This window comes from Heteronotia binoei, chromosome 12, assembly GCF_032191835.1.
Source record: "Heteronotia binoei isolate CCM8104 ecotype False Entrance Well chromosome 12, APGP_CSIRO_Hbin_v1, whole genome shotgun sequence".
In the NCBI taxonomy this organism is placed as follows: domain Eukaryota; kingdom Metazoa; phylum Chordata; class Lepidosauria; order Squamata; family Gekkonidae; genus Heteronotia; species Heteronotia binoei.
This window is the reverse complement of record NC_083234.1, coordinates 23,968,470-23,992,692: the sequence shown is the minus strand read 5'-3', so window position 1 is coordinate 23,992,692 and position 24,223 is coordinate 23,968,470. Positions and strand designations below refer to the sequence as shown.

The 24,223-nt window shown below is 44.9% G+C and overlaps 1 protein-coding gene across 3 annotated transcripts in view; it reads right to left on the bottom strand.

The window, feature by feature from the left end:
- Positions 1-17,118: 17,118 nt before the first annotated feature.
- Positions 17,119-24,223, bottom strand: part of ETS1 (ETS proto-oncogene 1, transcription factor) — a 161,029-nt gene continuing 153,924 nt past the window's right edge. For all 3 annotated transcript variants that reach the window (XM_060251148.1, XM_060251149.1, XM_060251150.1), the window contains 2 exons: positions 18,888-19,006; positions 17,119-17,989 (listed from right to left, as the gene is read on the bottom strand). In XM_060251148.1, the coding sequence (XP_060107131.1) occupies positions 17,774-17,989; positions 18,888-19,006 (335 nt within the window). In that variant the 3' untranslated portion in view covers positions 17,119-17,773. The remainder of the gene's footprint in view (positions 17,990-18,887; positions 19,007-24,223) is intronic.

Genomic DNA, 24,223 nt, shown 5'->3' with positions numbered 1-24,223 from the left:
GTCACAATTGGGGGGGAACTATCCCGGAGGTGCACACTCGATTGTGGTGTGCCCCAAGGGGCGGTTCTCTCCCCGATGTTATTTAACATCTACATGCGGCCTCTTGCCCAGATTGCCCGAAAGTATGGGCTAGGGTGTCACCAGTATGCTGATGACACCCAGCTCTATCTACTGATGGATGGCCAGCTGGTCTGCGCCCCGGAAAATCTTGAACGGGCACTACAGGCCGTGGCTGAGTGGCTCAGACTGAGTGGGCTGAAGCTAAATCCGGCGAAGACAGAGGTCCTTTGCTTGGGTCGCCGTGGCCCGGGGCGGGGAATCCCCCTCCCAGTTTTTGACGGTGCGCCGCTGATAGCGGCGGACAGGGTCAGGAGCTTGGGGGTGCTATTGGAGCCTTCCCTAAAGATGGAGGCTCAGATAGCAGCAGCTGCCAAGTCCGCGTTCTTTCATCTTAGGCGGGCAAGGCAGCTGTCCCCATTCCTGGAGCGCGACGACCTAGCAACAGTGATCCATGCTACGGTCACCTCGAGGTTGGACTACTGCAATGCCCTCTACATGGGGCTGCCCCTGTCCCGAACTCGGAAATTACAGCTGGTGCAGAATGCCGCGGCCCGGCTGTTATTGGGTCTCCCAAAGTGGGGACACATTCGGCCTGGTCTTCGGACCCTGCACTGGCTTCCAGTGATATACCGAGTCCGGTACAAGGTGCTGGTTATTACCTTTAAAGCCCTATATGGCCTGGGACCTGCCTACCTGAAGGACCGTCTCTCCCCACATGTTCCCCAGAGAGCACTGAGGTCGGGAACACAAAACCTCCTCACTATCCCTGGGCCAAAAGAAGCCCGCTTGAAATCCACCAGAGAAAGGGCCTTCTCCGTTATGGCCCCTACATGGTGGAACCAGCTGCCGGAGGAGGTGAGGGCCCTGCGGGCCCTTGTTCAGTTCCGCAGGACCTGTAAGACGACCCTCTTCCGGTTAGCCTACACCTAGCTAAGATGAGAACTCAATGTAGCTTACCAGACGTCTGTTTTATAGGTAACTGGAATATTTATTGGTTTTTAAGGTTTTAACTGTTTTAAATATTTAATTGCCTATATATTTAAAAGTGTTTAATTTTATGTTGACCAATTTTTGGAAGCCGCCCTGAGCCACTTGTGGGAAGGGCGGGATATAAATCCTAAATAAATAAAATAAAATAAAAATTAAGAGTGGTGATCTCTAATATGGAGAACTTGATTTGATTCCCCACTCCACCACATGAAGCCTGCTGGGTGACCTTGACCTTGACACTCTCAACCCCACCTACCCCACAAGGTGCCTGTCGTGAGGAGGGGAAGGGAAGGTGATTGTAAGCTGCCTTTAAAGAAAAGTGGGGTATAAAAACCCACTCCCCTTCTCCTGGAGGTAAAGTACTGTATAAAAGCAATATGTTTCTACTGTTTTCTCTTGATGCTTCTTCCCTAGAAATGATTCCACATTTCCAGTTTCTTTCTGCACTCCTCCTCTTTGGCTAATTACCTTTTAGATAAGAAATGATTTCTCTCTTTGTTAAAGTGCTGTCACTTCTTGTAAATATCTTACTCTTTCCCAAAGAGCTGAGGCCAACTGACCAAGCATGAGCCTTTGACATGGGTTTCATTCAACTTTGGGTGCGGGAGGGAGGGAAACCTTCTGCACCGATGGAGCTTCCTTGGGAGACATTTCAACCTCAATAAGCGACAAGCTTGAATGTGATGTTGTCACCACTAAGTGGTTAGCAGGAGCTACATAATTCTGACGAGAAAGCTCTTTTTGTCTTCGCTAATGCCGACAATTGTCTCCTGGAGGCTAGCCTTGGCCCGGATAACCCAGGCTAGCCTGATCTTGCTGGATCTCAGAAGCTAAGCAGGTTCAGCCCTGGCAGGTATTTGGATGGGAGATGACCAAGAAAGTTTAGGGTTGCTACACGGAGGCAGACACTGACCAACCACCTCTGAATGCCTCTTGCCCTGAGAACCAGGACCGGCCCTGTCACTGGGCAAACTAGGCGATTACCTAGGGTGCTGGCCTTCTGGCTGTGCCAAATTTGGTACCCCCATGTGACTTGGTGGCATTATCAGTGCAGGAGGGGCAGCAGAAGTTAGCCTTGCCTAGGGTGCCAGTCTAGGGCTGGCCCTGCTGAGAACACCACAGGGTCACCATAAGTCAGCTGTGGCTTGATGGAAGAAAAAAAAAGACCTGATTCCTTACAGATAGGAGTCACTGAACTGGGAACACCACTGTACTTTCCCCATCATTTCTGACCATGTATTTATTATTCAGGAGCATTTTCATTTCTAGACAACACTATAATTGTATGCTATGATTGTTTAAGGGGTATAGGTTTTTCAGCCCCACCCCCGGCCATTTCCAGAAGATGGGGAGTGGGGTAGCCAGCTCCAGGAAAACTCCTGGAGGTTTGGAGATGCAGCCTAGGAAGGACAGGGACCTCAGTGGGTACAGTGCTAGAATCCACCCTCCAGAGCATCCATTTTCTCCAGGGGAACTGGTCTCTGTAGTCTGGGGATGAGCAGTATTCTGAGGGATCCCCAGGTCCCACCCGGAGGCTGGCATCCCTAGCATATATTCAGCATGTACATAACACATGCAGAGACCATATTGTGTGCATGTTGAACCATTATCTCTGTATATACAACACGTGTGTGTGCTGGAATTTCACACTTGGAGAGTGGGCCTGAGCATGCTGGCCCAGCCAAAGTGGGCTGAACACATTAGCCTTGCTTCCCACTTATGTATGCCTCATGTAGACATGCTACTTACACTTCTTCAAACTGTATATGTCTAGGGTCCATTCTTACAAAGTACCATCGCTGATCACATAGTCTTTGTACACAAAGGTGGTGTGCTTATGGTGAGGTGCCCAGATGGAGACAGTGTGTTTGATCACAGATTGGGACAGCACACTCTGTCCCATGCACCTCACACATCTGAACATAAATGTGTTGTGCACACAGTGCAAACGTGTGCCTGATCTGGACTGTGGATTTCTCAGGATACGGATTCTTGGGTATATAATGCTCTTTGCCCCTATACTGCAGCACCGATCAGAATCAGAAAGCACTGCTATGCCCTTTAAAATTCTCTGGGAAGATCCACTCATGGGCACGTCTGCTTTGGTTCAAAATTGACTTTGATTGATGTCCAGGACAGGTGGAGAGACAATAAAATGAGAGACTGTCACTGAGGTGTTCTGAAAAGTGTCTTTTTAGCCACGCAGCTATGGGATAGGGGTGGACTATAAGTAAAAGTAACTAGTGCCAACCAAATTTACTAATTTTGAATGTAAACTTGGAAACTTGAAGGAGAAGAAGCATTTGTGCCTTATCTGGATATTTGTGGCATGCACTGCATTTGGTCTTGACTGTGCATATTCAATTGAGCTATGTTTAGTTCCAATTGCCAGAGATCTATTGAATGAAGCCTCATTCTGTTGATCTTCAAATGGGTCTAACTCACATTTGGCCTCAAGTTGCACCTTTAAAAGCAACAAAGTTTAATTCAGAACGTAAGCTTTTGTATGCAGGCATACTTCTTCAGACAAGATCAGTTTACACTCTTAACCCACCAACTATATGTATTTCAGCCCACTGTACCCTATCCCCTTTTCTGAAGAAGTATGTCTGCATACAAAAGCTTACGTTCTGAATTAAACTTTGTTGCTCTTAAAGGTGCAACTTGACTCCTACTTTGTCTCCTGCTTCAGACTAACACGGCTGCCCACTTGGATCTATTCACATTTGGCCTGACACCCTCCCTGTCAAGGGTGGGGGTGTGGCATCAATGCAGTGCCTCATGGCAGGAAGGGAACATAAACCAGATCTGGAAGTTAACTTCATTGACTGAGGCCACTGAGTAGCTGCTGAAAGGCTGCTAACCTCTAACTAACTTATCAAATGAAGCTGCCCTGTTTGAACTTCTACAAGAGCTTGGGCTGAGTGTTAGGAATTTGTTAACATGCTCAAAGGAGAGATAAGGACATGACTGGCATCAAGATGATGATTCAAGATAGGAACTCTGAGATGGCAATAGGGTTTCCTTCGTGTGTATTTAGCTGGAGCGCCAGGAAGGAGATCCTGGTGCTCAAATACAGTTCCATTATGCTGGGGACAGACTTCTAGATTAAAATTGACCTTTCACCTGTGATTTATTAAGTCAATTTTAAAATTAATTTATTAGCATTCACGTAGTGTTTCTCCCATTAAAAATGAAAAGTGGTGAAAGGGGATGGAGGAAATAAAGACACATGAACACGTGAAACTGACTTACTGTTTTACTGCAAAGGAACTTCAATAATAGAATGGAGAGGGGAATTGCTGAATTATAAACTATTATGAAACTTGGAACATTACATATGCTAAACCCACTTTCACCAAGTAGGGCGATACATCCACAGTATTCCAATGTATTTCTCTTTTAGGATAGTGTATCAGAATAATGCTTTTGTATTGACATACTCAAACAAGGGATATTGGCTGTTTATCTCATTACATATATTCAACCCATCTTCCACTATTTTAATGTATTTTTTTCCTAATGGCAAACTAGAATGATGTATATATTTATGTTACATGTTAAAAGGTAAATTAGTTGGACAGGAAAAACTTCTGAGAAAGAAATGCCTTCTTTTTGACCCAGGTTTATTAGCAATAGAATAATTAACAGGCATTCTCACATTCTGACATGTTACTGTTTTATGGTTTCCCACGCTAATTCAACCCAGATCAAAGGTTTTCTGAATTTGTTAATTTTACTATTCTGCTATTGGTTTTTAACTTTGTACCACTTGGCATTCCAAACCCCACTAGCTATATGTGGCTCTGCTTACTGTACCTCATTCCTCGTCTGAAGAAGTGTGCATGCACACGAAAGCTTACGTTCTGAATAAAACTAAGTTGGTCTTAAAGGTGAAATTGACTCCTATTTTGTTCTACTACTTCAGACCAACATGGCTGCCTACTTGGATCTGACTTCCTCTGAATTAGACCCATGGTCCATCAAAGTCAGTAGACTGGCAGCAGCTCTCAGCAGGGTCTCAGGCAGAGGTCTTTCATATCACCTACTGCCAGATCTTTCAATTGGAGATGTCAGGGATTTAACCTAAGAACCATGGCCCTTCATGAAAGCCTCTCTGAAGAAGCCACAGTTTCACTATGAATCAAAATTGGATTTAGAGTTCTGAGGGTGCATTACTAGGAGCAATGTCCTTGGTCAGTGGTAGGCCCAGTGCTATGTTCCATCTACAGAGAGTAGATCACAATAATGATGAATGCATTTTGGATGTCCTCTTTATGCCATCTCATAGCTTCAGGACAGGGTCTAGGAAGGACTGTGCTTCAGTGAATACCAAATCATATTAGCTGGGAGAAGTGTCATGATTGGGTTAGCAGTGCACGAAATATTGCAATGAAGAGTATTGTTCTCCATGGAGTCTCCAGTCTTGTTCAGCTCTTGGGCACTTTTTGAATTCTGAGACTACTGAGTGGGTACCACTACCAAATGGGTGCCATCGGAGCTGGACCAAGTCATCTAATATTGGGAGACTCCAAGCCAAGAAGTCTTGGTGCGATGTATGGGTGATACCCACAGAAAGAATGTGATGCCTCCTGGACTCTTTTGAAGCACCTACTGCTCCAGAGAGATGGAGGAACGTCAGTATTGGCTTTCTTCTTTGAAGAATATGTGCTTTGGGAAAGAAGAACATACATACCAGAAAACACACTGGTGGGCACGATGTGGGGGAATCACTGGAGTAAAGATTGTGATAGGGAAAAGAGGGGTTTTGAAGGCATGTATATATGAAGATGCCTTATACTGTAAGGCGTTTGGTGCATCCAGCCTAGTACTTTCTAATGTGGCTGGCAGCAGCTTTTTAAAGCTCTTGGTTTTCCCCAGCCATGCAGTGTGAGGTCCATTTTAGCTACAGAAGTCATAAATCAAAGTTGGGATATTGTACATGCAACAAGTTTCCTCTTGCTAAGCTACATCCCTCTTCAAAGAAGGTACTCCAGTCACTTGATGATGATATTGGATTTATATCCCGCCCTCCACTCCGAAGAGTCTCAGAGCGGCTCACAATCTCCTTTCTCTTCCTCCCCCACAACAGACACCCTGTGAGGTGGGTGGGGCTAAGAGAGCTCTCACAGCAGCTGCCCTTTCAAGGACAACCTCTGCCAGAGCTATGGCTGACCCAAGGCCATTCCAGCAGGTGCAAGTGGAGGAGTGGGGAATCAAACCCGGTTCTCCCAGATAAGAGTCCGCACACTTAACCACTACACCAAATTGGCTCTCCCACTGGCACTTCCCATTTGAACCAAGGATTGCACCGTTAGAATTCAGTTGTGCCTAGATGTCAGTGCCATAAGATGTTGGCACACTAAGGTGATCCTGCTGACCAGTGTTCTCTCTAAGCTGAGTTAGCGTGAGCCAGCTCACAGTTTAGCCTCTGGCTCACACATTTTTGTCTCAGCTCAGGAAGGAGAGCCCCGCAGCAAACTAATTTATGCAGCAGTCAAGTTGCTCGCTCACAATTGTAATGCCTTCTCTTTGGCCCAGGCTTATACAATAGAGTGATTAACAGACATTCTCACATTTTGACATATTACTGTTTTATTGCTTTCTCATGCTCATGCTATCCAGATCAAAGGTTTGCTCAATTTGTTAATTTTACTATTCTGTCATTGGATCTTAAATTTGTACCATTTTACCTTCTAAACCACTGCCTACCAGCTATAAGTAGCTCTGCTCATTGTACCTGATTCCTTGTCTGATGAAGTGTGCTTGGAGAACACGGAAGCTTATGTTCTGAATAAAACTTTGTTGGTCTTAAAGGGGCACTTGACTCCTACTTTGTTCTACTGCTTCAGACCAACACAGCTGCCCACTTGGATCTAACTGTAATGCCAGTAGCTCACAAAGTAGAATTTTTGCTCACAAGACTCCATAGCTTAGAAGGAGCATCTCTGGTGACCTGTCATGCTGCTGCATTTAATCATCTGGATCAAACTGACTTTTCCATTGGAGAAAAATGAAAGACAGGTTCTCCTTTGACTATCAAAGAGGCTCTTCTCATGAACAAGAGCCATATGGTGCAGGAGCTGCACTAAGGAAGAAAACTGGGTGAGATGGGGTGAAAAGGCTGGCTGGATTCAACCCGAGTACCTGCAAAAATGTCTGAAAAATCTTCAGGTCTTGAGTCTAGAAAGAAATGAGATTATTAGGTCCAAGCATCTAGTCTTTTGCGAAGCAACTCAACTATTCCAAGAAGGCACATCACCCTGGAGCATGACGTGTTTCCAGTGTAGTCCTTAGGCAATGCTTTAAGTACCCATAATAAAGATGGTGTGGCTGTTCAGCTGGGCAATGGTGAGTCAGCCTAATGATTTCCACGGCTGGATAAACAAGAAAGAGCTGGGCTTAGGGAGCTGAAGTCTCTGATTGGAGTCATGGAGGCATGCCAGAGTTTTACAGGAGCTGGCCTATAAAATTTCGCAACCACTTTTGTTTACAAGGCCTTTTCCCATTTTTGGAGAGGACAGTCCTTTCACAAGCTCCTCAGCACAGACAACCAGCCAAACAATACTCATGTAAAATGGCAAGCAAAGGCTGCTTTGTTCCCATAATCAGATCGCAGAACTTCTGAATGTTGTCCAAAATGTAATAGACATACTAAAGGCAGAAGAAACATAACTTACGAGAGAAGCACGAGGGAACCTGGAACATAAGAAAAGTCTTAGAGGATCAAACTAGTGGGTCATTTAGTCGAGCATCATGTCTCACAGTAGCCAACAGGACAAAGAGGAGGAGGAGAGAAGAAGAAGCAGAGGATTTATATCCCAACCTTCACTACTCGAAGGAATCTCAGAGTGGTTTACAATCCCTTTCCCTTTCCTTCCCTTCCCCACAACAGACACCCTGTGAGGTAGGTGGAGCTGAGAGAGCTCTCCCAGAACTGCTTTTGAGCAGAACAGCTTTGTGAGAACTTGTGGCTGATCCAAGGTCACATCAGCAGATGCATGTGGAGGAGTGGGGAATCAAACCTGATTCTTCCAGATAAAAGTCCACACACTTAATCACTTCTCATGAGACCATGCCCTGATGTTGCCTCCTGGCTCTAGAATTCAAAGGTTTAGAGCCTCTGGACATGGCAATTTTCCTCAGCCACCATGGCTAGTAGCCACTGAAACACCTATCCTCCATGAATCTATCTAATCCCCTTTTAAAGCTGGTTATTCCTATGGCCATCACTATATCCTCTGGCAGCAAATCCCACATTTTAATCGCACTCTGTGTAAAGAAATGTTTCATTTTGATTGTCCTGAATCTAGTGCCCATCAGCTTCATTGGATACCCCTGAGTTCTAAAATGTTGGAAGAGGGAGAAAAGAAATTGTCAACTCTCCCCATCCAGTGCATAAATTTATAAACCTCTATAATGCCCCACCCCAGCAATCTCTTTTCTCAACTGAAAAGTCCCAGATTCTCCAGCCTATCCTCATAGGGAAAGTGGCCCACCCCCTATCATCTGGGTCACCCTCCCTATGTCTGATACACAATGCTAATAGAGTTGCCAGCTCCAGGTTGGGAAATTCCTGGAGAATTGGGAAAGAGCCTGGAGGACAAAATTTGGGGAGCAAGGGGATCTAATCAGGGATGTGGTGCATAGATTCCATTCTCTGAAGCTACCATTTTCTTCAGGGGAACTGATCTGTATAGTCTGTAGATTAGTTGTCATTCAACTCCAAGTCCCCAGTGGAGATTGGCAACCTTAAATACTAAGATCAATGGGGATATTTGCAAGGGAGAAGCAATGGATGAAAGCCATATTTAAATCTTTCTCAATTTGCCACAATTCTTCCTTGAATCTCCTTCTGCCAGCCAGCGCTACACACCCCAGCCCAAACTGGGCAGGTATGTGCTTTTCACCCCAAACGGTAAGCCTGTATTCCCTCCTCTCTCCTCAACTATATTACTCCCCTGCTATACTACGAATCAGGGCTCTTTTTTTTGAGCAGGAACTCATATTAGGCCACACACCCCTGATGTAGCCAATTCTCCAAGAGCTTACAGTAAGCCCTGTAATAAGAGCCCTGCAAGCTCCTGAAGGATTGGCTACATCAGGGGGGTGTAACCTAATACGCAAAGCAGTTCCTGCTACAAGAAAGGCCCTGCTACTAATGCAAAATATACAACTGTGCGTCTTCACTCTCTGAGGCGCTTACTCCATTTCATTGGCTCATGGAATTCCACAGTATGACGACATCATGGGATGTGTTTTCTATTAGGTTACTGGGAAGAGGGATGGAGCAAGACACATGGCGGCGAGTTCTTCTGGCAGCCCAACATCTGTCAGAACATCTGGTTCTAGCTTGATATGGTCTAGTAGTTCCTGTCTTCAGTACAACAGAGAGCCAAGAAAAACAGACATGACGTGTCTTTGTGAGTTTTTTTCTTTAATTTCAAATGGTTTAAAATACAATATGAATAAGGCTACAATATATAAAAAAACTCTCCAGAAGAATGATGTGCCAGCATCAGCAATTAAGAGGAATCCAACTCCGCTCCCTAATAAGTCTTCAGTGTGGGAGGGACTGTTTTGACGGCTTCTTTTTTTTTTTTTTAAACACACAGACAACAGACATCGCTACATCTCTAAGCTACCTCACTTGAGTTTGGTTTTTCTTTTTCTTTTCTTTTTTTCCTAAAAAGCACCTGCTTTTTTTCTTCTTTTTTTAAAAAAAATCCTGCTTTTTAAGGGTTTTTTTTCCACTTCTATAAAATATAAATTATATGAAAATACAAGTTGGAAAATAGTTCAACAGCATAATATAACAATCTTTTTTTCTTCTTCTTCTGAAATTATCAGCTTTAAAAAAACAGGTATAAAAACAAAGTCAAAAAAGAAACACACTTTTTTTTTTAAGGAAAACAAAACTTGTTTCACTGAGGCAGTTAATTCCTGGAGATATTTCTGTAGTAACATATATGTATACATCAGTTACCTATTCAAACATCTTTGGAATGTAGACAATAGTTCAATGGATCACTGTAGACCCCATCAGAAACAGAATGGAGGGAATGTATTGGCAAATTCCGCGGTGCCTTGACTGTATTAAGAGGTACATTATCCCAATGAGATCCATTCCATACAGAGTAGACCCAACACATTGCATTTTTAGGAATACGCATAAAATTTCTGAAGAGTACATCTAAAAATGTTATGGGCAGATGTAGTAACAGGTATTGTACAGTATGCTCATTGGAGATTTAAAATGGGCTGCACTTCTGTGACAAGCATACACTGTCGCAAAACTGGGTTTGTTGCTACATAATTTGTAGAACTGCTCACAAATCAATTTTCTATAACAGAGTCATCCAAAAAGAGGCAAAAAAGTTGGATGGTGTCTTTATATTTCAGACAATAATTAAGAAATAATCCTTTGCAAAGATATCTCTAGCGCGCCTCCCCCCCTCCCAATTTTGATCACAAGATAGAGAATTCCAATATAATTATAGTCCTATACTGCTTGCATCTAATGTTAAGAATTGCTTGATTTTTTTTAAAAAAAACAAACCTATAAATCACAGATGTATATTTGATGCATTCCTAAACGTCTTTGATAACGGAGTCAAACATTCACTCTCAAACTCTGTAAATCTCAAAGTTTTGCAAAGGCAAAGTAAATATTAAGAACAAAGAATGAAGGGTAAAGAATCAAAAGTGTTTCCCATTTTTTAAAAGAATATACAGTGAAACACACTGAGCACAATGAAGCAGGTACGTTTCCTGCATGAACCCATTTGGATGAATGGCACGTGCTATGATCATAGGGCGTTTTCGCACTGACCTTCTAGTGGCACGACCACCCTCTTCACACCGGAGGATCCGCCCGGATTTCGCACAAGAAGCGCCGGCGCACCCAAAAGAGCTGGCGACTTCCGTCGCGAAACCCGCTCAAACGTTTTCCTGCTTCTTGGCGGTTTCCGTTTGAGCGGGTTTCGCGACAGAAGTCGCCGGCTCTTTTGGGTGCGCCGGCGCTTCTTGTGCGAAATCCGGGCAGATCCTCCGGTGTGAAGAGGGTGGTCGCGCCACTAGAAGGTCAGTGCGAAAATGCCCATAGAGTTGTCAGCCTCCAGGTGGGGCAGGGAGATCTCTCGCTTTTACAACAGATCTCCAGTCGGCAGAGATCAGCTCCCCTGGAGAAAACGACTGCTTTGTATGGCATTGTACCCTGCTGAGGCCTCTCCCTTCCCCAAACCCTGCCCTCTCCTGGAGCCACCCCCAGTCTCCAAGTATTTTCCAACACAGACCTGACAACCCTAGAATCACATGAGTACAAAGATCAGCTGCCTATGCAATTAAATCTATGTTATAAAAGCCTGTGGACGCTAATAGCCATTATCTTTACATTTCCCTTCATAAACACACTTTAAAGCAAAACCAAAAGAAAGTGTTCACTTTGCAAATCTCCAGTTTATAATGAATTTATGTCCATTTCTAAGTAAAGAAGGAAGAGAAGACAGTGGGAGGAAAAGCACTGTAGACCAAGCAGAACACACGGCTAAGGCAACAAATGCATGAACACTGAGATAAGGGATTAATGCCACAGATGCCGCCATGCACCGCTGATGGCATCTGGTTGCCCTTCAGGATCCCTGAGAATGCACCTCCGGACTGTGAATGCTAAATGACCTTACCATCAGTTTTGAATCATAAAGCTGGAAGGGGACTGCCCGGGTCACTAACTCCCTACCTCAAGGGGCAAGAACTGAAACACACATGGCTGAAACCACTTGTTCTACATCAAAATATGCCACAAGGAGACAACAAATGATCACAGAAAGCTGATGGCTCTGGGTAACTGGAACAAAATAAGCCTGTTGGCAAAAATCAACCTTGAAAATACCCATACAAGTACACAGCCAACAAAGGTTTTGATAGTCCACTAAAACATTTATATGACCAGAGTGAAAACCTAAGGATGAGATTTCCCCCCATTTCCCATCCCTCCCCCCCCCCCCTGCAAGCTTCCTTTCTGGTTACTATCAATAGTCTGGCCTGGGAAAAATAGCCAAAGTGAACACAGATTGGAATTTTTGGGGTTCATTTTAGCTTAGTAGAAATGGAAATTAGATCTGGTGGACTAAAAATGGATGCATAGTCCACATTTCCCAAGCAAAATTTTACGGTTTTTAAGGAAGGCACTCAAATGAGGAATCTCTGGTCTGTAACAAAATACCAGATGCATGCTGAACACGTCTTCATCAAAGAAGTAAATACAATAGTTTATGGGAATGGTAAGAAGATAATAGGTTCTACTTTAAGACTAGATCCAAAGGTATCCTTCCACTCACAGTGCGTTTTGTGTGACTGCAAGGTTATTGTTGGGCCCAAGTTAATGAAGTCTTGTAACAGACTGCCCTACATTGCCATGAGGTTTGTGTGAGAAAAGGGAGTTAGCGGGTTTTGTTGCTGCTGCTGAAAGTTTCCCTGCCACTTGGGACCTTATTAAGTTTAGCTTCGACAAGTATGTAAGGCTGTACTGGAAAAAAGGGGTTTGGATCTCAGTCTGATTAGTAGACTGCAGATACTTAGACAGTCCGCAGGCAAGACTAGCAGATAGCTGATGTATACCTAGGCTTGTACTGATTTGCATGTTTAGCAAAGACTCATGAGGGATACTTTTGAAGGGAGAGCCAGTTTGGTGTAGTGGTTAAGTGAGCGGACTCTTATCTGGGAGAACCGGGTTTGATTCCCCACTCCTCCACTTGCACCTGCTGGAATGGCCTTGGGTCAGCCATAGCCCTGGCAGAGGTTGTCCTTGAAAGGGCAGCTTCTGGGAGAGCTCTCTCCAGCCCCACCCACCTCACAGGGTGTCTGTTGTGGGGGAGGAAGGTAAAGGAGATTGTGAGCCGCTCTGAGACTCTTCGGAGTGGAGGGCGGGATATAAATCCAATATCTTCTTCTTCTTCTTCTTCTTCTTCTTCTTCTTCTTCTTCTTCTACTATGACTAAGAGAGCTGGTATCAAGCAGGACTGGGATAGCTGAAAGGGCAAGGGATTATTATTGAGATGTGCTGAAGGCAGTGCTTTCTGAAAGGCAAAGCTGGTTTCCAAACTTTGGATCCAAAAAGATCCAGAGCTGAAACCCCTAGCTGGGAGAACTTGAACCTCCCTGGGAGAGCAGTGGAGACTAAGAAGACCTGAAAAAGCTCAGAAAACCAAAGAGTGGGAACTGCTGACAGCTCAAATCTTCATTAACTGCCTGAGATCGACACCCTAGCACAGAGCTATCCCACTTCTCTAGCAAGGAGGAAAAGGGAACTCCTCCTAGGGCAATGAACAAGCTTGAAGATCCATCCAGCATCTTCACAAGAAGAGTTGGAGCTCTGGATGACACAGAGCTGGCTGTGCCTTCTACAAAGTGGATTGTGAGTAGAAGTCAGCTCAGGGGACACTGGTTAATGAACCAGTATTGATAGCTTTGGGAATGTTTTTTTCCCCACAGTTGTATTCTGTTATATTTAAATAAAGTGGATTTATGTTTTGAATTGGTGAACATTACTCTAGAATTAGAACCTGACCCTCAGGAAGAAGAAGATATTGGATTTATATCCCGCCTCCACTCCGAAGAGTCTCAGAGTGGCTCACAATCTCCTTTACCTTCCTCCCCCACAACAGACACCCTGTGAGGTGGGTGGGGCTGGAGAGGGCTCTCACAGCAGCTGCCCTTTCAAGGACAACCTCTGCCAGAGCTATGGCTGACCTAAGGTCATGCTAGCACTTAGGGGGTTACAAGTAAATTTCACAGGAATCATCTTTAAAGAAAGATTACTATGCAAGTTTCCAACATGATGTGTTTAGAAGCTCTAAAATCGACCGTATGTCACCAACTCAGGGTTAGTCCTCCTCAAATGCTCCAGCCTCTGCACTTTGAAGGATGCCCCTAGCTCATCTTCTAGCAGCACTTCAGAAACTGACTGTGAACTGCCCACCTGAATTTGTTCTTGCTGCCCATTTCCAAGACTGATCTAATGTCATTGACATTGATCCTGAGTTGTGGGAATAAGAACCGTCGACATTCCTATTTTGATGATAAACATGTCAGTGTTGTTTCCTTCAACTTCACAATAGCAGTCTCTGATTTTGGCTGTTTCATTCCCTAGTTGGCCTGTGGATACCTCTTCTACACTACACTAAAACCACTAAATGCTACAGATGCTTGACAAGAAGCCCTTTGGCTTTAGGGATACATTCTCTTCAACCTCCACCAACCTTTCTTTCTTTCCTTTCCATCCCTCCCTCCCACACTCTTCTTTGACCTTGTTGGAATTAAATCTAGCCAAGCCCTGGTAGCTTGACTTCTCTTCCAAGAACATCCGCTACGTAATGGTTCTTGGCTCACAAATCTTCCTTCTGCCTCATCCTAGAAACACTGAGTTTGTCCCCACCATCCAAAGCCAAGATCTCCAATAAACCCTGCCTAAAATAATGGCAGTGATTCGTTGTTCATGGACAGATGCTCTGATAGGTTAGTTACTAAACACCCATACTGAAAACTCCTGAGAACATATACCTATGCTGCCAAACATAATTAGATCCAACAGTCACACCCCTTTCCAGGCTGGAACTAGAGATCATCAACATTTTCAGCACTGTCAATGAACTGCACTTCCCAAGATTTCTTGACCATGTTTGTTAAAATGGCACAAAGCAGATACATAGATATGCTCAAACAGGCTAGCTAAATCTTTGGAGCAGTAAAAAGAATGATCAGGAATAATATCAGGTATCTTCTTTGTTATTATCAGAGGTTCTCAACTTTGAGAGAAGGACAGATGTATAACCTTGTTGGCCCACTGCAAAACTGCAGAGAGCTTCTAGCTTCGTCATACATTCATGCTTTCAGATAAGCCCACTTGGAGTTGCGATTTCAGATTGTCTCATTAGCCTGTTTGTCACAAGCTGTGGGTTGGATGCTAAACCTGTGTTTGAATGACACCACTACAGATAGAAAGATAAAACACTCTTCTGTTCTGCCCCACCCAAATATTCTCCACACATTAAAAAAAAAACCCTGAAGATTGAAGAAGAGAGCAAGGCTAGAATTGTTTTTCCTGGCATTTAGCTCCCTATGTGTATGCTCCTAACCTCATGTGAAAAAGCAGCATACCACCAGGAAACTCCCACATGTGGACTGAGACACATGGTCCAGACTTAGTTTTCAAGCTAGACCTATGATGCAAGTATGGGACCTGCAGGGGCAAAAGCCATGTGGACCAGAAGCTGCAGCAAGGAAGGGAACTGGGTGAGATTCTTTGAAACAGCTGGCTGGACCCAGCACAGTATTTGCTCCTTTTATTTAAGGATACAAACAGAGCCTTTACCTCTGCCTTGTTTCAAATTAGACTAACACAACATGGATGGAGGAGTTCTCTTAATACTAGCTCTTGGACTTAGGGTTGGCAGCTCCAAGTTGGGAAACACCTGGAGAGTCTGAGACTGCAGCCTGAGAAGGGATGGTTTGGAGAGGGACTTCAATGGGGTATAACACAATAAGTCCAACTTCCAGATGAACTGATGTCTGTCATCTGGAGATCAGTTGTAATCGCAGGAGATCTCCAGCCACCACCTGGAAGTTGGCAACCCTATGTAGACTCCTGAAAGTCTTCATCGTTATTACCCCCAAACTCAAATATTCATCATTATTATCCCCCAAACTCAACTACCCCCAAAATTCAAATATTTAAATACTTTAAGCTGCACAGATTCTCCCGTTTTGTTCTAAGGATATGCTACTGTGTCACTCAGGTGTAAAACATTTAAGAGTTATGAAGAATTCACCTAAAACTTGTCAAGCATGAATGTCACACAATCACATGTTTACAAAAAGGTGTGTCATGCAGGTCCACATATCTTCAGCACTAAGCCTGGCTGCCTTGTAATGTCAGAACTGGCATTCAGGACGAGCAGATTAAGATTTAAATTCTGGAAAATGTATAAACTTGTTTCCTTTGTCCTGTTTTCCCCCACCCCCAGAAGTGGAAACAAATTCTTTGGGAAAATGGGACATGTGATTATAAACCAGGGAAACATTATTCTAAATCAGTAGGTGGGACTGGTGTTGAATGGGGGAGAGGGTGTTGAAACTTCATCAATGCTCTGTAAGCATGCCAAACAGGAATATTAAAGAATGCAGTGTCTATTAAGAAACTCAGAAGGAAAATTGCATGGTATTGCCAAATCTTGTCAGATCTTGGAAACTAAACAGGGTCAGTACTTAGATGGGAGACCACCATGCAATACTCTGCAAGGGGAGGCAAAGGGAAACCATCTTTGCTTCTCGCTTGCCTTCAAAGCTCCTTGCTGGGGTTGCCATACTAGGCTTGTCAACTCTGAGCTGGGAAATACTTGGAGGTTTGAGTGGGCAGAGCCTGGGGACGGTGGAGTTTGGGGAGGGGAGGGTTGCCCTACTTGGTTTAGCACTGCACTGTGAATTAGCTCATGGGTGTCAGAAGACAGAATCTTAAATTTCAATACTGGAATTTTTTTAAAAAAAACTTTTGCTCTAAAGTATCTTGAGAAGGACTGAGAAATGTGCACATAATCTCAATAAAATCTCATTTTAGGAATGAAATTGTTGACCAAAATGGATGAACAAAGGAAGCTGCTTTACTCTTAGGCAGACAATATGGCTTTCTTGCCCGTTATTACCCATGCAGACAGATGGTGGCTTGCCAGTATCTCAGTCTCTCCCAAACCAACATCCTGAGATCCTCTTTTGAAACCAAGAAGTCTGGGACTAAATCCATGCAAATTCTGTGCTTTACCAATGAGACATAGACCCTTCATCCAAATCTAGACCTACTGACTAGCAATGGAAACAGACAATAAAGTGCAGGAGGCCCCAATGTTGAAGTGATACAGCCATATTATCTCATCTCCCTGGTTCGATCTTGATTTTCTATCAAAGTCGTTAACGTCTATCTGTTTCTGGTGGGGTCTAACATCAACTCTGTTATCTTTTTTCCTCAATGCAGATAAAACTTGCAGCTGTCGTAACGAAAACAAACAACACACAATATTGCAATACTGAGACCGTCTTTGAGCTTAAGACTATTTTTTAAAAAATACTGGCACAAAAATTAATAAAATAACATTTTTTTTTACAAATAATAAAAAAAAAAGATTTGGTCCCCTCCTGATGAAAATCTGCCTTTTTTTGAAATGCAATAAGCTAGGACCACAGTTATTGGCTATTCCAATGTGTTTTCCCTGCAATGTAAAACATTCTGTGCCCTTAAGACTATCTCCCTCACTCTCCCGAAAATCTTTCCTTGGGAGGTTTTCAACATTGTGGATTGTCAGCTTAGGATCCCAGGTTGTGGGTGATCAATAAATGCATTAAATAACTGCAGCAGGGTGGTTTTAAAAACAAACAAAACGTTTAAGCTCTTCCCTCCCTCCCCCCCAACTTTTGAAATTTCAACCTCCAATAACATTCTCCAAGAACCTTCACATGCAAAAGCTCTTTCTCTCTCCCCCCCCCCAACTAAAACTATGTCACAGTCTCATCCAAACACTTAGTATAACCCATCCCTGTGCCACCAACTTAAATGCTGAGTTTCTCTCCAATAGAACATCATGGCAGTGAAAAAGGAAGTAGAAAGTCCAATAGGATTTCTAGATGGACGCATGGAATCTTCTGCAAGAGCTTCTTTGCAGTCCCCGCCTCCCGTTCATTCATCGGCATCGGGTTTGACGTCCAACATGGCATGGAGTTCTTCAGGTGTGTATCCCAGCAAGCTCTGCAGGTCGCACACAAAACGGTAAACGTACCGTTTCCCCGCAGTCTTGTGGATTATGTTCTTGTCGTAGTAATAGCGCAATCCACGGCTCAGCTTCTCGTAGTTCATTTTTGGCTTGTTTTTCCTCTTGCCCCATCTTCTTGCAACCTGGAAAGGTGGAGCCCACCATCCCAAAATGAATATAAATTATTCTCATAGGCAGGGCTCTTTTTTTGTAAAAAAAAGCCCAGCAGGAACTTATATGCATATTAGGCCACACCCCCTGATGGCACCATTGTTCCACAAGGGCTTTTTTGTAGAAAAAGCCCAGCAGGAAGTCATTTGCATATTAGGCCACACCCCCTGATAGTACTATTGTTTCACACAGGCCTTTTTTGTAGGAAAAACCCAGCAGGAACTTATTTGCCTATTAGGCTGCACACCCTGATGGCACTGTTGTTCCACATAGGGCTTTTTGTAGAAAAAGCCCAGCAGGAAGTCATTTGCATAATAGGCCACACCCCCTGACACCCAGCCAGCTGGAACTGCATTCCTGCTCAAAAAAAGCCCTGCTCATAGGGGAGGCAGTGTGTTGATGTACCATCAAGTTTCTTCTGCTGACAGAAGCACCTCTATCTGTGGAACAGAACTTTCCAGCTTCCCTCCCTCCCACTGTAGCCACTGATTATCACCCTGAAATGCTGCTCCCAGGAGATAGGAGACCTTCAGCGATGGCAGGAGAAGAGGGAAATTTTGCCATTTGCTGGAAATTTAGCCTGCATCCAACCCCCATACGAGGATAGTAGAACTGGAGGACTGAAGGCCATGGTCAGGGACATGCCATGTAATAAGGATAAAGACAAGGTGAAAAATGCCCATGGAGAGCTTCAAAGGTATGGAAAACAAATCTGTGCCGATGAAGAGGGAAGCCAGTGAATTATACAATAAGACACAATATGGATTCTTTTTTAAAAAAAAAGAAAAAAGGAGAGGAAGTTATTTCACTTTTTTCCATTAATCTATTACTGCAGTTGGAGGCCCTTACCACCCTTATGGCCACTCATACCTCATCAGGATCGGAGAGTTTGAATTCCCAACCATCGCCTGTCCAGCTGATAAAAGACTGGCAGGACTTGTCCGTGAGAAGCTCCAGCAAGAATTGCCACAGTTGAATGGGTCCACTACCTAGGAGGAGAAAAGGAGCATAAGTAAACATAGGAAATATTATGAATGGAATCCTCTCCACTATACAGGCACCACCACAAACACATATATCCTTGACTTCAGTGCTCAATACAACTCGTCAGGTAACTCAGAACTATCTATACAACCAATCCTGCCCTTTTTTCTTGGAGGTTAGGGTAGCATAAATTGTTCTCCCCTGTTCCACTTTTTCCTCCCAACAATGCTGTGAAGTAGGTTAGGCTAAAAGAGAGACTGACTGAGCTAGGATGTTTCATAATCAAAGGGGATTTCAACCTTTCCCAAAACCTATTCCAACATGCATTGCTAACTACTATACCACATTGGCTTTCCATAAAAGAAGTTTCAGGACCCTAAGACATTGGCTATCACTTGCTATACTTAGAGTCCACAGTACTCCAAATTACCATTTTAAAATATATTTGGAAAGGGAGGTAAAACCAGAAATTATGGAGTTATGGTCATCTGGAAGACCTAGGTGTCTGGGAGTCTGGGACTTGAACCAGCAACCTCATGGACTACACAGTTTAGATGTGGCCTACATTGCTACAGTGTATCTGGGCCACAAATGAGATCTAGGCCAATCAGTGTGGACCCAAAGGCCTCAGAGCCCTCTTCACACAGAGAAGGGGACAGAAGTGTGATTAATGGGCAGGCTAAAACTTTGCTTTGGGACTGGCCCAGGAACCATCTTCAGCCAAGGTTAGGATCATCTGCCTGATGCCTTTCAGGCTACCGTTCAACCCTCAACTCCAGTTCCAGACTGGATAACTGAGATTCTGCCCCCAACCCAGTCCTGGATTCAGGTATGGTCCCAGCCTGGACTGAGAGCTTCACAGAATCACTTTACCATCATTCATGCCACTCTTTGGGCTTTTGATAGGATCCACACACACAAAAAAAATGAGAAAAGGGGTCCAAAAAACAAAAAATAAAAATGAGAAAAGAGGTCCAAAAAACCAGACCAAAGATTTTAGAGAGCTAGGCTAGATTTTAGAAAATGGGATGGCCTCCATACAAAATAGCTGTTAATAAACACAGGTGTTCTCTTGCCTACAAAGATCTCAGGGTCAAACTGGTTATTATTCCAAGATAAAGGAGATCTTCCATTCTGTGCATCCCTTAGGCTCTCTCTCTCATAACTGCTAATCAAATCAATCCATGATGAGATGACAACTGCAATGTAGAGGTGATGTGAGGCTGGGTGATGCAATGTGCAATGATGCCATGTCTCATCACACAAGACAATGATGAGAGGGCATGCAAGCAGCAAGATGGGAGTCATCAGTGGAAGCCAACGGGATCTTTCACTAGCAATTTTTCACCTCTAGTCCTCAGTCATGTAAACAGGATTCTGTTTTTGGCGCTCATGCCAGGAGGACTCATGCTCCAGACATGAGAGCACCATTCCCTCCCACCTTCCAGAAAGCTTGACCTCAAGCAAACCCCTGCCCCCGCAGTCTTGTCGGCCGCCTCCCCTGACCTTGACTTTTTGTTCCCTGCCTGTTTACTGAGATGTGATAAAGAGGCAGGTAGGTATGAAAATCATTTGGCCTCTTTCCAGGGGCGTGTTGCTGCAGGAACGAGCTACCAAAGCTTGCTGAGAATGAAACCTCAGGGTCAGTGAGTCAGCTTAGTGGCTATTAATGTACCAGAAGCTCAGGTTGGTGTGGGTGGCCAGAGTGTATCGCCTCATCCTGACTCAAGGTCAGCAGCACCCCCTTTTCCAGTCACTCTTTTATTTCCACACTCACGCCAACAGCCTGCAGTTTTAATAATCATTTTCATGTACATTAATGGTCTCTGTTGGGCAGGTAGCTTTCTTGTTTTTAAGCTTCTGTCAGCCCTTAAAATAGACCTGTCCTGCCTTTTGACATTTGAAAACTTCTTAAAAATCCAAAGCGGTTTCCTTTTTCAAGTTGTCAGATATAGCGTGTTCTTTGTCACTCATCTCCTTTATACAGGCACGTCCCCACCCCTACACACACACATTTACTGAATGTAAACCTCTCAAAAAGAGCTCACTGATGTTCATTTCCTTCAGTCAGGCTTCTTGCGGTCTTGTGGGCCACAGCTAAACTAGCATGACTATACCGGTCAGAAATAATGATCAGGAATTCAACAGCTGCTGTCTTGAGATGCTGCAGAATTTAACTGAGCAACAGCTAGATTGAACCTTAGAGACCAACAAGATTTTGGAGTTATAAGCTTTCATAAGAACATAAGAGAAGCCATGTTGGATCAGGCCAATGGCCCATCCGGTCCAACACTCTATGTCACACAGTGGCCAAAAAAACCCAGGTGCCACCAGGAGGTCCACCAGTGGGGATAGGACACTGGAAGCCCTCCCATTGTTGCCCCCCCAGCACCAAGAATACAAAGCATCACTGCCCCAGACAGAGAGCTCCATCTATATCTTGTGGCTAATAGCCACTGATGGGCCTCTGCTCCATATGTTTATCCAATCCCCTCTTGAAGCTGTCTATGCTTGTAGCTTCCACCTCCTGTGGCAGTGAATTCCATGCATTAATCACCCTTTGGGTGAAGAAGGACATGTACATTAAGGTCCGGTGCATGGGAGTGGGCCATGTCGGCAGCTGCCTTGGACGCCGCATGGCCTACAGGGCTCTGCAAAGCGCCCCCTCCCCACACGCCAGCTGGCACAGCTCTGTCTCTTTCCCCTGCTCAAAACTCGGGCGGAGGAAAAAGGCAGTTTGGCCTCGCTTCCGGGCTGCTCTCCTGCAGGGAAGACAGCCGGAGAGTGAGGACGAACCGCTGCACCAGCTCGTTCCCCTGCCCGAGACTCAAGCAGAGGAAAGAAAGCTTGGCTTTGCTCTTGGGCTGGCTCCCCTGCAGGGAAGGCAGCCCAAGAGCGAAGAGGACACCCCACGCCGGCTCTTTCCCCCACCCGTCTCAGGCGAAGGAAAGGGGCAGCTCGGCTTCACTCTTGGCTGGCTCCCCTGCAGGAAAGGCATCCCGAGAGTGAAGAGGATGCCCTGCGCCAGCTCCTTCCCCCACCCGAGACTCAGGGAGAGGAAAGGGGGCTTGGCTTCGCTCTTGGGCTGGTTCCCCTGCAGGAAAGGTAGCCTGGGAGTGAAGAGGAGGTCCGGACGCACCAGATCCTTCCCCTGCCCAACATTCGGGCAGAGGAAAGAGGCTGTCGGCTTTGCTCTTGGACTGGCTCCCCTGCAGGAGAGGCAGCCCGAGAGCGAAGAGGAGGCCCCATGCTGGCTCTTTCCCCCACCCTAGACTCGGGTGGAGGAAAGAGGTGCGGAAAGGTTGAGGGGGGAGCGTTTGCATAAACAGCACTGGGGGCCCTCCCCCACTGGAGGGGGGCTGGAGCCTGCTGCCATTTCAGACTTTGCTGGGGTCTCCCGAGACTCGGGAGTCCTCGGCAAAGTCGGGGGGGGGTGTGACAGTGACATCATAGTTATGTCACTAACGGGCACCCAAATCTTGGTGGCCTCTAAAATTCTACAGGACTAGCGGTTACGCTGCAGACCAACACAGTCTGAAATTAACTGAGGAAGGCGATGCAGCTTAGCAATGCAGTATTTGCTTGGCTTGCAGAGGATTTGGGGTTGGGTTCCTGATTTCTCCACTTAAAAGGAGATGGCAGGTGGTAGGCGATGGGATAGACCTCTGCCCGAGAACCTGGAGATCTGCTGCCCACCAGAGTAGGCGATACTGACTTTGATGGACCATAAGAGCTTGACATGTTCAATTACAAATTTCTATGAGCTCAGCAATTTGCAAAAACTGCCAGTGCTGGTTTTAATGGCAGTTCTGACATTTTGACTTCTGTGCCAGACTGACCCCCTTCACACATGGATCTATTGGGAAGCTAGTCTACACTTAGCATACTAATGCCTTCTAGAGGTTCCAACCAGTTTTCACTCTGAGTTAGTGTGAGCTAGCTCACAGTTTTTTACATTTTTGTCTTAGCTCAGGAAGGATGGCCCCAGAGCAAACTAATTTACGCAGCAGCTCACAACTTTAATGCCGGTAGCTCGTGAAGCAGAATTTTTGCTCACAACACTCCACAGCTTCTATAGAGGGAATATTGGTTCCAACCCTTGTGAGAGTACGAATGATGACTGTTTTTTTCTGGTAGCTGCTCCAGTATTATGGAACACTCTCACCCAGAGGATATCAGAAGAAAATTGTAGAAAGCGTTTTTGGCTCTTCTGAGGGGTTTTTAAAATTCAGGCTTTCAAGGGAAACCGCGGTGGAAACCGCCGTCAAGTTGCAGACGACTAATGGCGACCCTTTAGGGTTTTCAGAGCAAGAAGTGAACAGAGGTAGTTTGCCATAGCCTGCCTCCCACACAGAAACCCTGGGGGTTGTCTCCTATTCAAGCAATAATGAGGGCAGACTCTGCTTAGATTCTGAGATCCAATGAGATTGGGGGAGGGGCTGCGGCTCAGGGGTAGAGCATCTGCTTGGCATGCAGAAGGTCCAAGGTTCAATCCCCAGCGTCTCCAGTTAAAAAGATCTGGCAGTAGGTGATGTGAAAGATCTCTGCCCGAGACCCTGCTGAGAGCTGCTACCAGTCTGAGTGGACAATACCAACTTCGATGGACGAATGGTCTGATACTGATTCAGCCTTAGGCAGCATCATGTGTTCATGTGAGATTGGGCAAGCCTGGGCCACCCTGCTTGGACTCTCCGTTGAATGTGTTGTTTTAATGGCTTCTTTTTAAATGTTTTTATAAGGTATCGGTTTTCTGGTTATTGCCCAACTCGGGTCCCTGTTTTCTGAGGAAAAGGCGGTGTCTGTAAATGTTTCAGATAAACAGATCGTAAACTCTCTGTCACAATCCTTCCAAATCACAAACCGCCTCCCAATCTCTAATGAAATAAGGCACTTGGCAGATCAAAAAGAAATGAATATGGCTAACGTAGCAACAGCAACAATAAGCACCTCTCATTTGCCAGCAAACATTGCCATAAATGTATTCAAAGATCTTGCTCAAATTCTACATAGAGGCATATGGAGTGAAAAGCAGCAAGATGCTTTGTTTTCTACGCATCTAATCAAAACTGAGTGCGCACAAGTTTAAAGTCAAGCCTCAAGAGACCTTCAGCAAAAAGGTTGCATGCTCATGTCTTCAGCTGACCAGCAAGTTTGAAGACTCAGCAGTTAATATTATTGTAATGTACTGGACTTGCAGACGATTAGAACACAACATACTTTAT